The sequence below is a fragment of the Furipterus horrens genome, unplaced genomic scaffold (assembly GCF_987537825.1).
Source record: "Furipterus horrens unplaced genomic scaffold, mFurHor1.1.pri manual_scaffold_16, whole genome shotgun sequence".
NCBI classification, from domain to species: Eukaryota; Metazoa; Chordata; class Mammalia; order Chiroptera; family Furipteridae; genus Furipterus; species Furipterus horrens.
This window is the reverse complement of record NW_028327186.1, coordinates 12,954,490-12,967,103: the sequence shown is the minus strand read 5'-3', so window position 1 is coordinate 12,967,103 and position 12,614 is coordinate 12,954,490. Positions and strand designations below refer to the sequence as shown.

The following is a 12,614-nucleotide window of genomic DNA, read 5'->3' as shown; positions in this document are numbered from 1 at the left end:
GGCCCAGCGGGGCTCGTATGCTCTTCGCAGGATAAAACACAAAGGCCTGAAAGGCGATGCTGCAAGAGATGAATGAGTGTCCCGTCCTGTGGTTCTTAAACTTTTCAAGGAGATGGGACATCCATGGTGCTCTTTACAGAAATAGGGGTTGAAAAACAAGCCCTGGCTGGTGTGGGTCAGTGGATGGAACACCAGCCTGTGAACCGAGAGGTCGTGGGTTCGACTCCCAGTCGGGGCACAGGCCTGGGTTGGGGCCAGGTCCCCAGTTGGGGGCGTGTGAGAAGCAGCCACACATGGATGTTTGTCTCCCTCCCTTCCCCTCTCTCTAACAACAAATAAATCCTTGGTTGTCTGATTTCCATACAGTTTGATTTTCTGACAGTTCTGGGTGTTACTAGTATTGAGATTTAGTTGTAATTCTTTTTGGGGTTGCATAAGGAGGTGACGCCTGTGTACCTGCACCTCCATCTTGACCTGAAGTCCCTGGCAGTGAGCTTTTAAAAGTACTGATAGATTTTGGAAAATAACTTAACGTTATCAGAGAATGGGGCTCTTGGGAGGGCTGTCGTTTGTACCGTTTTGTCACTGGTTCCTCGTTTGTGCCCACGTGTGTTAGGCCTTTTTTATCTGTCGTAAGGCCAAGCTTGAGCAAGCAGATGACAGTGTATGCTCTTGAAGTGGTCACGGGGTGGAGTCTTGTAAGGAAGCCTGGGGGCGGGGGAGCGCGTCCCACTCGGGCTCGGCTGTTAATCAGCAGTGAGAGGGGCAGAGGCAGCTCTGGGGGTGACCGCAGGCTCCCAGCGGGGTGACAGGTGAGAGGCCAGGCGTGTCCGGCCCCAAAGGAGGACCTGACTGCCCGTGAAAGACGCTTTGTTTCTCCATAGGGGTCACTGGCTCCGGATTTCCCTTTGATTTCGGACGCGTTCCCTACAAAGGAAGGCGCCCTTTGAAAGACATGATTGGCTCGTACAAAGGTCGCCACAGTAGCGGAGACCCTGCACCCGAGGGGACGGCGGGCAGCGGAGGCGCCAGCAAGCCCGCCTCCGAGGGGCCGCCGCCGGTGCCGGGCCAGCAGGACGAGCTGGAGCGCTTACGGAAGGACCTGTCCAGCCAGAAGGTAGCTCTTCCTGTCTGCCTCCTCCTCACACTCCTCAGCAGGCCGGGCCTGGAAGCTTCCTGTTGCCACGGCCACGGCGCCTAGCCCCTTGTTCCCTGACACGCGCTTCCCAGCAGAGCGCAGACCCTCGCGTGGCCAGAGCAGGGGGTGCTCTGTGACTTGGTCGCTGCTGCGCTGGGTGTCAGCCCAGAGTCTGAGAACAGCTGTTAAAAGACTTCCCACGTCCTGTTAAACAGCAGTTTCTCCCGAGCCGATGAGACCTAACACCTCTAACTGCTCAGCAGGCCGGTGGTCGAGCTCACAGGGCTGAGCCGTTGGTAATGACAGTGTGTGTGCCCATGGCTTCCTGTTCCTGTCATTGTTCTCTGCCTCTGTCTCTGTGGAGCAAGTGCTTCTCCTCTTTTCTGCTGAGACCTCTCAAGAGGAAGTTTGGTATTGAAATGTTTCCAGTCACGTTCCTGCGTTTGCTCCGACCCCAGCGGCCCCTCCATGCAGCCCTGTCACAGCTCTGCTTCCCTCTCCCCCGCCCCCCCGGCCCGGCTGCAGGAGCTGGTGCGGCTGCTGCAGCAGACGGTGCGCTCGTCCCAGTACGACAAGTACTTCACCAGCAGCCGGCTCTGCGACGGGGTCCCCCGGGACACGCTGGAGCTCCTGCACCAGAAGGACGACCAGATCCTGGGCCTCGCCGGCCAGCTGGAGCGGCTCAGCCTGGAGAAGGAGAGCCTCCAGCAGGAGGTGCGGACGCTGAAGAGCGCGGTGGGCGAGCTCAACGAGCAGCTGGGGATGCTGATGGAGACCATCCAGGCCAAGGACGAGGTCATCATCAAGCTGTCGCGGCAGCTCAGCGAGAACGAGGGCGGCACGGCCTCGCCCACCTGGACGCCCGCCTCTCCCACGGCCGTCCCGGCCGGCCGGGACCAGCTGGAGCTGGACAGGCTGAAGGTAAGGGCAGGCGTGGGCTCCCGTGGCTGGGACAAGAGGCCCCGAGCCCCGTACCAGGCTCTCCGTTGGGGTCACTCTGGGGCCGCTGGCCTCCGGGAGCTGCAGTCAGATAATTGCGAGCCTGCTAAGGAGCTCCCCTGGGGAATGGAAGGCCGCCCGGCGAGGCTGCCGTTGCTCTGGCAGCTTCAGCTCGCTCCCCTCTCCGGCTTCCAGGCGGTGGAGATGTCTGTTTACACCCCCACGAGCTCCACTGTCCTGCGCAACCTAGTGGCTGCCTCCTGCCCCTCTGTGGCCAGCGCAGGAAAATCACCACATTAAACTAATCGTTGCCCCTCCCTGGTCACCGCAGCGGTCCCTGCCTGCCTGCTGCCGCCAAGGGCGGCCCCAAAGAGGCATCCGAAAGTGCCCGATCGTCAGCTTTCAGTTCCTCAGAACTTGCTCTAACTCAGCAGGGCTGTTTGGTGAGGCAGCAAAATATGAGTTGTATGAATAATTAGTCGACGTTCAACCAGTGCGAATCGATGGATATTTTTTTTCAACAGGATAATCTGCAGGGGTACAAAACCCAAAATAAATTCCTAAATAAGGAAATTTTGGAACTCTCGGCGCTGCGGAGAAACGCGGAAAGGAGAGAGAGGGATCTCATGGCCAAGGTGGGTGTGTCCTGCCGCCTGGCTGCAGGTGAGATCCGGGAGCCCTTAGACATGGACGTGCTTGAAACACAGCTCAGCGGGCGCGCTGGGAGGGACGGGGTCCCTGGTGCCAAAGTGTACTTACAGCCTGTGCAGGGCGTACGCCGCTTCCTACCGTCTGGGATGAAGGCAGAGGGCAGGGCCCCGAGGGGTGGCCCCCGTTCGCACACATGGTGGGTTTTACTGAAAAACCAGACCCTCTCCCGTGTCTCCAGATTGAGGTTATTTGCGTTTGTGACTGATGCCTTTGGGCTGGTGGATCTGTGCTTTCTCGGCACACGGGGCTGGTGAGGATGGCATGTCCGTCCCCTGCATGCCTGGTGGGGCCGACCCGACTGTGGCCGCACGGGCTTCACAGTGTGCGGTGGCATCGCAAGCCCTGCGGTCACGGTCCAGGACACGGCCGCCCCCGCCTCCTGAGTGACCCTCAGAGCGGCTTCCCACCGTGCTCTGTGTGACTGCCAGGGGTGCGCTTGACTTGCCTGATGCTGTGGCAGTTGGGAGCCAGTCCGGGGCCGCTGTCCTAAGAAGGTGCTGCTGTAGCTCCGGGAGGCTGCCCGGGGGCCCATCGCGCTCAGCCTGACCTCTGGGCTGGGCACGCGGCCTGGCTGCTGCAGCCGCCACGGCCCCGTCCAGGCCTGACACTTGTGTTGGTGTCCAGCTGTCTTGAGAGCGGCTTGTGTGCCAGACCCCGTGGACGGATGGGGCCCACGCAGGGCGTTTTACACGGGACGGGCGGCCACGCCATGGATGCGCCTCCCGTCCCGGCGGGTCGGGGCTTCTCGGCCGTCAGTCGCTGCGTGTCTGCCTGGCTGGGGGTGACTGCCCCTTTCTCCGCAGTACTCGAGCCTGGAGGCCAAGCTCTGCCAGATAGAGAGTAAGTACTTGATTCTCCTGCAAGAGATGAAGACCCCGGTCTGCCCCGAGGAGCAGGGGCCCGCGCGGGACGTCATCGCGCAGCTGCTGGAGGACGCGCTGCAGGTGGAGGGCCCCGAGCAGCCGGAGCAGGCGTTCGTGAAGCCTCATCTCGTCAGGTGAGGCGCCGGCGGCCGGGGGCCCGCAGAGCACGTTCCCCGCCGTGGTGGAGCCGGGTCTCCGTCCCTCGTTGGCTGTCGGGAGGCCACACCCAGCGCCCAGAGCCTGGGGCCCTGGGCTTGCGGCCCCTTTCTGGGTCAGGGCCTCGCACCACACCTCCGCCGCCTCTCTGGCCGGCGCTGCGGTGCTTCTCTTCTGTCCTCAGCTCCCGCGGCGACCCTGGGCCACTAGATAGCTGGGGACAACCTCCAGTCTGAGGTTCTGTCCCTCGGTTCATCTGCCGCCTCTTCCTTTCGCCACCTGACACCACGTGACGTCTTTGTGGCCTGAGTTCCTCTTTGCCCTGACATCTGATAAACGCTTTTCTCCCTTGTCTTTTCACCTTTTAAAATGATACTGTTCAAATATAACTCCGTGCATGTATCTGTATGCTATATAAACACACACACATGCACACACGTGTATTCATGTGGCCAAACGTTATCAGCCTTGTGGTGTTGCTGGTACCTTCCCCTGTGCTTTTCACATTTAGGGCTTTAAGCCATCTAGAACCCGTGTTTCTGCTGTGTGCCACCAAGAAGGGACTTAATGTGCCCTGGCCAGTGTGACTGGAGCTTCATCTTGTAACCAAAAGGTTGCAAGTTTGATCCCTGGTCCGTGCGCGTACCGGAGGCAACCACTCAATGCTTCTCTCTCCCTTCCTCTCTCGGTAAAAAGTAATGAAAAAAAATGTCCTTGGGTGAAGATTTTTTTTTAAAGTTACATTTAACTTTTTCCATACTGAGCGCCCGCTGCCCTCCTCAGTTTATGCAGAACTCCATTTCCTCCCTGGGTTCAAATGCCGCGGATACATGGAAGTCCCGATTTTACAGGAGCTGACTTCCAGGTTCTCTTTTTTGGTCTTTTTGCCAAGATCACATCATTCCGTTTTCCCTTCTGTTTTTCTCCCCAGTGAATATGACATTTACGGCTTCAGGACAGTCCCAGAGGACGACGAGGAAGAGAAGCTGGTGGCCAAGGTCCGGGCGTTGGACCTGAAGAGCCTCCACCTCACGGAGTCGCAGGAGGCGTCCATCGGCGTCAAGTGGGAGAACTACTTTGCTAGCACAGTGAACCGGGAGATGGCGTGCTCCCCGGAGCTGAAGAGCCTGGTCCGGGCGGGCATCCCGCACGAGCACCGGTCCAAGGTGTGGAAGTGGTGCGTGGGCCTGCACACCAGGAAGTTCAAGGACGGCGCGCCGCCCGGCTACTTCCAGGCCCTGCTGCAGAAGGCGCTGGAGAAGCAGAACCCAGCCTCCAAGCAGATCGAGCTGGACCTGCTGCGGACCCTGCCCAACAACAAACACTACTCCAGCCCGGCCTCCGAGGGCGTGCAGAAGCTGCGCAGCGTGCTGCTGGCCTTCTCCTGGCGCAACCCGGACATCGGCTACTGCCAGGGCCTCAACAGGTGGGTGCTCGGCGCGGGGCACCCCGCCTGCCGCGCCGCGGACCTCGGGCTCCTCCCTGCCCTCGTGCTAAGCCGAGACGTCCCAGTGTTTGCACGGAAAGAAGGAGCCGCGTGCAGTAAGCTCGTTGTCACATTTTCTTTGGATCCTCCCCTTAAGACATGTTTACTGATTTTAGGGCGACAGGAAGGGAGAGAGAGAGACATCAATCCGTTGACTCCCACGCACACCCCGACGGGGGATGGAACGCACAGCCTTCTGGGGCACAGGACGGCGCTCCACACAGCAGAGCCGCCCAGCCAGGGTTAAGCGAGCGTCAGTGACGCAGCCTCCCCAGGTCTAGAATAACAGAGAGACAGGCACCCGAGTCCCACTGACCTGAGACAGCTGGGTTTCTCTTCCTTCTCTCCTGGTTCTTGTCCCACGCGGGCTTGGACCAGAAGTGTGACTTCATTCGTGTCTCATGCATGATGTGAACGCGGGCGGCCTTGCCCCTGGAAGAGGCCGGGCTCCTTCCTCTCCAGGCCTTTCCCTGGGCCCGCAGGCAGAGGACTCTGATGGCCTGGCCTCTCTCCTTTTCTTTCTTTTTAAAGATTTATTTATTTATTTTAGAGAGAAGGGGAAGGGAAGGAGAAAGAGGGAGAGACACATCCGTGTGTGGTTCCCTCTCATGCGCCCCCAACTGGGGACGTGGCCTGCACCCCAGGCCTGTGCATGACTGGGAATCAAGCTAGTGACCCTTTGGTTTGCAGGCCAGCGCTCAGTCCACTGAGCCCCACCAGCCAGGGCTGGCCTGTCTTCTGGGTGACGCAGGCGACTCTCTGCGCTGAGCGGGGACAGGGCCCGCCCCTGTGTGCTGCCCGTCACTGCGCCCCACGCACTGGGGTGCTTTCTACCCCGCGTCTGTCCCCGGTCCCTTTCCCTCTCTGCTGTCAGTCCCAGCTGTCCACTTGGAGTCCCATCTATGTCTTGACAGCAGGCAGCTGGGCTGTGAGAAGTATGAGCAGGGAAAGACCGCAGACCCTGCGCCTCTGGGAATTCCCTGTGAACCAGTGGCGTGAGCTGAGCTCTGAACGCAGACGTTCCAGCCGCAGGCGGGCCGTGGGAGTCCCCATCTGCAGACCCCGACCTGCGGAGCAGGGCCGCTGCTTTGCATCTGAGATGAGTGTGTTGCAGGAAGAGGGGGTTAACTTGGCCTCAGGGGTGCATAGGCAGCCAGACCTGCGTCCCCTCTGCGAGTCTGGAGCCCCCACCTCCACCACCGTGTGCTTACCTCAGCCCATTGGTCTGAAGCCCCTTTTTAAGCAAAACAGCATCAGGGAGGCTGTGCTTAAACCGCTGTCTGTCTGTCTCTTCCATCAGCTCTGGGTTTCTTGTGCGTAAAAGGATGAGTTGGAACATCTTGAACCACAAACTCAAAGAATCACTTGCAGTAGCAGAAATCTGACCATGAAAACGTTTTTCCCTGAGGCTGGTTGATCCCTGGGAAACACTTGCGTCATCTGTTTGCAGAAACCAGATGGCGGGGGAGGAACTGCGGCCTTGGCTGCGAGGGGCCTGTGGCCGCGGCGTGTGGGGCACCTGCCCGTGCTCACCGGTCCCCTCTGCTTGCAGGCTGGCAGCCGTGGCCCTGCTGTACCTGGAGCAGGAGGACGCCTTCTGGTGCCTGGTGACGATCGTGGAGGCCTTCATGCCTCGGGACTACTACACCAAGACACTCCTGGGGTCCCAGGTACGCTGAGAACGCTGCTCCGGCCCCGGCTGTGGGAGCAGAGCAGAAAGGCGGCCTGGACTAGGCCCCGCGGGTGCGGTAGCAGCCCTGACGGGCGAGCGGGGCACACGAGGCTGGGCCTCGGAGACGGGGCTGTTGTGCGCGATCAGATGCAGGGCCGGCTCGCCCAGCGCCTGCTGCAGCAGGGTGTCAGGTCCCGGCCACAGCTCCGTACTCCCTCCGTGGGGGCTGCCGGCCGGCGGGCTGAGCACGGCACAGGGTGCTTGGGGGCCCGGCATGCCGCTCTGTTTCTCCAGGTTGCGGAGGCCGAGGCAGGAGCAGATATGCCCCTGGTTCCTGAGGGGAGACGCCTGTGCGGGACGCAGGGGGCTGGGAGGACCCTGACCCAGGAAGGAAGGGGGCACGCGTGGGGGGGTCTCAGGACAGCGCCGCTCTCAGTCCTGGCCGAGGGCAGCAGGTGCCCAGGGGGCTGGGGGCTCAGAGCCGTGTCTCCCTGTGGTCCAGCCACCACCTCAGGTCCCTCCTCCCGTCCTGTCTGCTCCAGTGTCTGCTCCCTGGGTCCTGGCCCCATGCAGATGCCCTCACACTCCCTGCTGTGCTCAGGGTCCCCAGGGCTCAATCCACGGGCAGCCCCAAGGCCCTGAGCCGCCAGCGGGGGCCTCAGCAGGAGGAAAGGGGGCAGGAGGGGCAGCAAAGGCCGTTCCCCCTCCCTGTGCCGCGGGGGGTTGGGGGGCGGTGTTGCCTGTCGTGGCTGCTGAGTGCTCCAGCCCGGGGTCCTTCCTGTCCTTGCCTCCTGCCGCTTCCCCGTCAGCTGCTTGTCTGCTCAGCTGTTGTCGCCGGGGTGACGGTCTCCCCGGGGAAAGTCCCTCTGTGGTGAACGTCTGCGCGGCTCTGAGTTTTGCTTCCAGGTGCGTCTGCACTGTGGCGAGGAGCCGGCTGAGGGCCTCGCGCTTTGCCAGCTTTCAGCCCCTCGCAGGCAGGCCCTGGTCCCGTCACCTGTCCTCCCCAGCGCTGGCCACTGCCGGGCAAGAGGCGGGTGCAGATTTGTAGCTGTCACTTAGACATCAAGGACAGAATGACACTGCCAGGAGAGAGGCCGCATCCCTAGTGACTGACGCTGCCCCTGCCCCTGGAGGGCACTGGCTGCCAGCCGGGAAGTGGGAGACTCACACCCGGGTCTGCCGGCTCACTGCCCACAGCCCGGTCGTGTCTGAGGGGCGGCCTGAGCTCCCACTGGCTCTGGGCAGAGCCGGGTCTGGGGCCCTGTGCGGCTGCGTCCCGTGTCCGCATGGGGATTCACAGCCACATGCCTGCTGGCCCCTTGGCACGTCTGTGTTCACGGGGCGCACTGAGTGCAGGAGCGGGCTTCAGGCTGTAGACCCCCCGTGGTCTGTGGAAGGGTGGCAGCCCACGGCACTCGATGGCACCTGCCATCTGCCCGCACGGCGCTCTGGCGGACCCCACACCTCTGCCCCCCGCCCCCTGTCCCCTGTCCAGGTGGACCAGCGGGTGTTCCGAGACCTCATGAGTGAGAAGCTCCCGCGCCTGCACGCCCACTTCGAGCAGCACAAGGTGGACTACACGCTCATCACGTTCAACTGGTTCCTGGTGGTGTTCGTGGACAGCGTCGTGAGCGACGTCCTCTTCAAAATATGGGACTCCTTCTTGTACGAGGGCCCTAAGGTAGGCCTTCTTGCCGGCTGGCAGCGGGGCAGCATCTGGCGGCAGGGCGGCCGGCTCCCCAGCGCCATCCGGGCCCAGCGTGCACCATCCGGGCCCGGCGTGCCACTGGAGGGGGCGGCGTAAACAGCGGGCACCTGCTTGTCATCAGGGACGTTCCGTCCCCGAGCCCTGCGCGCGGGGCTGTGGCCGGTTTGCGGGCCGAACCCCCCACCCCCGCCGCGAGGCGGATGGTGGTATTGCCCCGTGTGTGGGCGGGAGCGCAGAGGCCCAGCGGTCAGTGCACAGGGGACAGGCAGCTTCAGAGCCTCATCCTCACAAGCCTCCCGTGCTGGCGGTTGTATGTTTGTTCAAACTCAGGTTTTAAGTAAGCAAATGATAGATTGATTATATAACAGAGAGTATGTAGCAGAAAGGAGATCTTCTAACTGAAGGAATGCAGCAGAGTTCTCTCCGCCCCGTCTCCTCGTCTCTCCTCTTGGTTTATTACACATCCCTCTTGGTGCTTCTTGTGTATCTAAAATATAGGCTTTATAGTTCCATATCAGGGCATAGAGAGCTGGCTTTTTTTTTTTTGACTCGGCATCGTGTCTCATCGCACAGATAACCAGAAATACACGTGACAGGCCCTGGTGACGTCCTTCCACAAGCACATCCGTGGGCCGGGGACGTGGAAGCACTGGGTCAAGGGTAGAACTGTCTGTGTCTTCACAGAAAATGCGAAAGCGCCCTGCAAAAGGCCTTCCTGGTGTGTAGTGACACCAGCAGAGAGTGAGTGTGTGCCCGCCGCTCGTCCCACACGGGGCTTGAGCCCAGCCTGTCATTAAGAGAAGGAACTCTCAACCAGGACCTACATGCAGGCTGCTTGCTCTTGGGCCATAGGTAGGACTGTTGACAGAAGATAAGCTACTCAGCGCTGTGGGCGCTTCCTTCCCAAGCTGGCGGAACCTGTAGGACAACCCCCGGTCCAATCCCTCTGGCCTCAAACACGGCGCCTCCGAAACAAATCAGTGAAAAAAATATGTTTTTTTTACTCTGTGTCACCACATTCAAAAGTCAGTGATTCACAGCCTAGTTTCACGTCACGATAAAACTGCGTGGCGGTGAGGAGCTTTCTAACGGTTTCACAATCACCTGTGGTTTTGAGTTTATGTAAAAATGATTTCCAGGTCTGTCTGCGTTCTTGACTGGAAGTCAGCTGCATACGGGAGGGTTCCCCAAAGGTTCTGCTCCACGGGGACACTGGTCTTGGCCGGATGTGGCTGCGAAGCACCAGCGTCCACTGTTCTGTGGGAGCACGGCCGCCCCGGGCTGCCTGGAAGTGGGGGTGCTTCTCTGCATACGGATCCCCTGTCCTTTCCGCAGGTCATTTTCCGTTTTGCCCTCGCACTTTTCAAATACAAGGAAGAGGAGATCCTGAAATTGCAAGATTCAATGTCCATATTCAAGTACCTGCGATACTTCACTCGCACGATCCTTGATGCTCGGTGAGTCCCGGGGGCACGTCCCCGCGTCCGGGACGGCGGCCTGCCCTTGCGTCTGAGACTCGGGCCTCCCTCCCACAGGCTGAGGCCCAGCAGCCGCAGCAGCAGGTGGATCTGGGTGACAGCCCTGACTGAGTGGTGGCAATGGGCAGGCCCTCTGCTGGCACCGTGGGTGACAGATGAGAAACTTGGGGTGGGGGCTGCTCCGTGCTGTGCCGGAGGAAGCCAGCCAGGGCCAGGCCTGTGCAGGGTGACCTGGGCCAGGAAGGAGCAGCTCAGGAGCTGGCGCGGAGATGGGGGACCAGCATGTGGGGACCGCGACGTGATTTGGCCAGACTGGTATCTGTGTCACAGGGACTGAGGTCGGGCCTTGGAGACTCTGCCGGGACTTTGTGCTTCTTTCTGAGAGTCTGTGTCACTCAGAGGGTACAGGCGAGGGGTGGTGGTCTGGGGCGAGGTGCCCCCCAACGTGGGAAAGTGGGGGCAGGTCGATGAGAGTGGAAGACCCCCGGCGCCCGGCGCCCGGCCCAGGCCGCTCAGTGCGGGCAAACTGTCTTGCCCCTCCTGCCCGAGCCCCCCCGTTGTTACCTGGTTGGGCCCCCCCTTTGTCTGTGTGTCCCCTGGGCCACCGCCGGCGGCTGCTCCATCCCCAGCAGCTGAGGGCCCAACCTCCGGGGCCTCGTTCTGCGGAGCTACTGCTCCACAAATCGGCTGGCGGGGGTTCTGAATGGATCCAGGGGCTGCTGGGTCGAACAGGACCCCCCGTGCGGAGTGGGGGCTGCGGGAGCTGCTGGCTCTGCTCCGGACGGACGTCTGTGGGCCGCTTGGCCGGTCGCCCGGAAGCAGGAGCAAGTGGCTGTTTTCTGACAAGACACAGAGACGTCTTGGGGACATTTCTGTTCTGTCACAGCTTGTCCTAGGCCTCGGTCCCAGCAGGATGGGGGCGTTGAGGGAGCCCCCTTACTGCTGAAGGGTCCGGCTTCTGTTGTGACCCCCAGAGACAGCTGCGTCTGCTCAGTGCTGGAAATCCCACCAGACCTCGGGGCTCATTTTATCTGTTCTCATTAAACTGCTGGCCACTGGCGGGGGGTTAGGGGCAAGTCACTGTCACTGTAAAATGTCTGTTGCAGGTGGGTGCCTTGGTCTGGGGACAGTGTGACACCCACAAAGGGCAGCTGAGGAGCCAGAGGCTGGCGTGGGCAGAGCTGGCTTCTGACCAGCCCAGTTCAGGCGCCCCCTCCCTCAGCTCCCGTGTGAGCCCCGCCTGAGCCCCTCTGGTGCTCTGTCCTGTGTCCCCCCAGGAAGCTGATTGGGATCGCCTTCGGGGACCTGAACCCCTTCCCCCTGCGCCAGATCCGCAACCGGCGTGCCTACCACCTGGAGAAGGTGCGGCTGGAGCTGACGGAGCTGGAGGCCATCCGGGAGGACTTCCTGCGTGAACGGGACGCCAGTCCTGACAAAGGCGCACTCGTCAGTGACGAGGAGGAGGACACCTGAGTGACCTGCCCGCAGCCCAGTGGTGACCTGCAGAGACAGCGCCGCCGTGCGAGCCCAGGATGTAACCCCGCTGTGTCCGGAAATCTGTGGGGCAGCTGCCATCCCCTCTCGGCCAGGGGCCGGGGCCCGGGGCCGCACTGGTCCTCAGCCACCTCCCAGCCGCACGCTTGTTCCCACGTGTCCTGTTCCGCGTTCCCAGTGACGGGGGCACGGTCAGGCCTGCCCGTCAGCCACGCGCAGGAGCCTGTTTACAGCACTGGTCAGCCACGCGGGGCCTGTGCCTCAGAGACCCCCGCTGGGCCGCCTCCCGTGCTGCGTCTCCTGTCCCCGGTAAGCAGTGCGGTGTCCTCTGCTCGGTCACACCGTGGAGGTCGCCCGGTGCGCACAGACTCCTGGCCAGAGCGTGGCTCCTCTGTGGCCTGCGGTCAGTGTGAGAAGACAGACAACGCTGTTCAGAGGCGCCGATGAAACCGCACCCGCCTGCCGGGGGCCTCGCCCTGCCAGCCCCGCGCGTTCCCGGAATAGCTGCCCAGGCCGCCCCCCACACGCGGCTCACACCACACTCGCCCCTCACCGGCAGGTGCAGGCCACGAGCTCCTGCAGGAAGCTCTCAAAGCCATCTCCACGCACGGACGGGATGGCATTCCAGGGAGACTGGCTTGTCGTCCTGCCAGGCAGGCCCAGCCGGCGGCCGTGGTCAGGGGGACGCAGGGGCGCGGCAGCCAGGTCTGTGGGTGTAGCCAGCGCCCTGGTGCGTCCTCTGCCCGCCATGCCAGGGCGGGGCAGTGCCTCAGACGGGTGCCCTTCCCCACAGCCCCCCAGAGGCCCCCTGCCCTGGCCTCACTGTGGGTCCGCAGGGCGCCCGGCAGGTCAGGCCGTCCTGGGGGTCCTGGAGACCCAAGACCACCTTCCGCAGCCCTGGGAAAGCGTTTGCACAGGAAGGGGGTTCTGCTCCGTCTTCCTGGGGTCCCCATCACTGCTGCACACGTG

The 12,614-nt window shown here is 62.0% G+C and overlaps 1 protein-coding gene across 2 annotated transcripts in view; it reads left to right on the top strand.

The window, feature by feature from the left end:
- The window catches only part of TBC1D2B (TBC1 domain family member 2B), a 31,391-nt gene extending 19,536 nt beyond the window's left edge, over positions 1-11,855 (top strand). For both annotated transcript variants that reach the window (XM_090263632.1, XM_090263630.1), the window contains exons 5-13: positions 885-1,117; positions 1,664-2,059; positions 2,602-2,712; positions 3,592-3,785; positions 4,739-5,233; positions 6,846-6,963; positions 8,461-8,646; positions 10,009-10,130; positions 11,429-11,855. In XM_090263632.1, the coding sequence (XP_090119758.1) occupies positions 885-1,117; positions 1,664-2,059; positions 2,602-2,712; positions 3,592-3,785; positions 4,739-5,233; positions 6,846-6,963; positions 8,461-8,646; positions 10,009-10,130; positions 11,429-11,624 (2,051 nt within the window). In that variant the 3' untranslated portion in view covers positions 11,625-11,855. The remainder of the gene's footprint in view (positions 1-884; positions 1,118-1,663; positions 2,060-2,601; positions 2,713-3,591; positions 3,786-4,738; positions 5,234-6,845; positions 6,964-8,460; positions 8,647-10,008; positions 10,131-11,428) is intronic.
- The last annotated feature ends 759 nt before the right edge of the window (positions 11,856-12,614 follow it).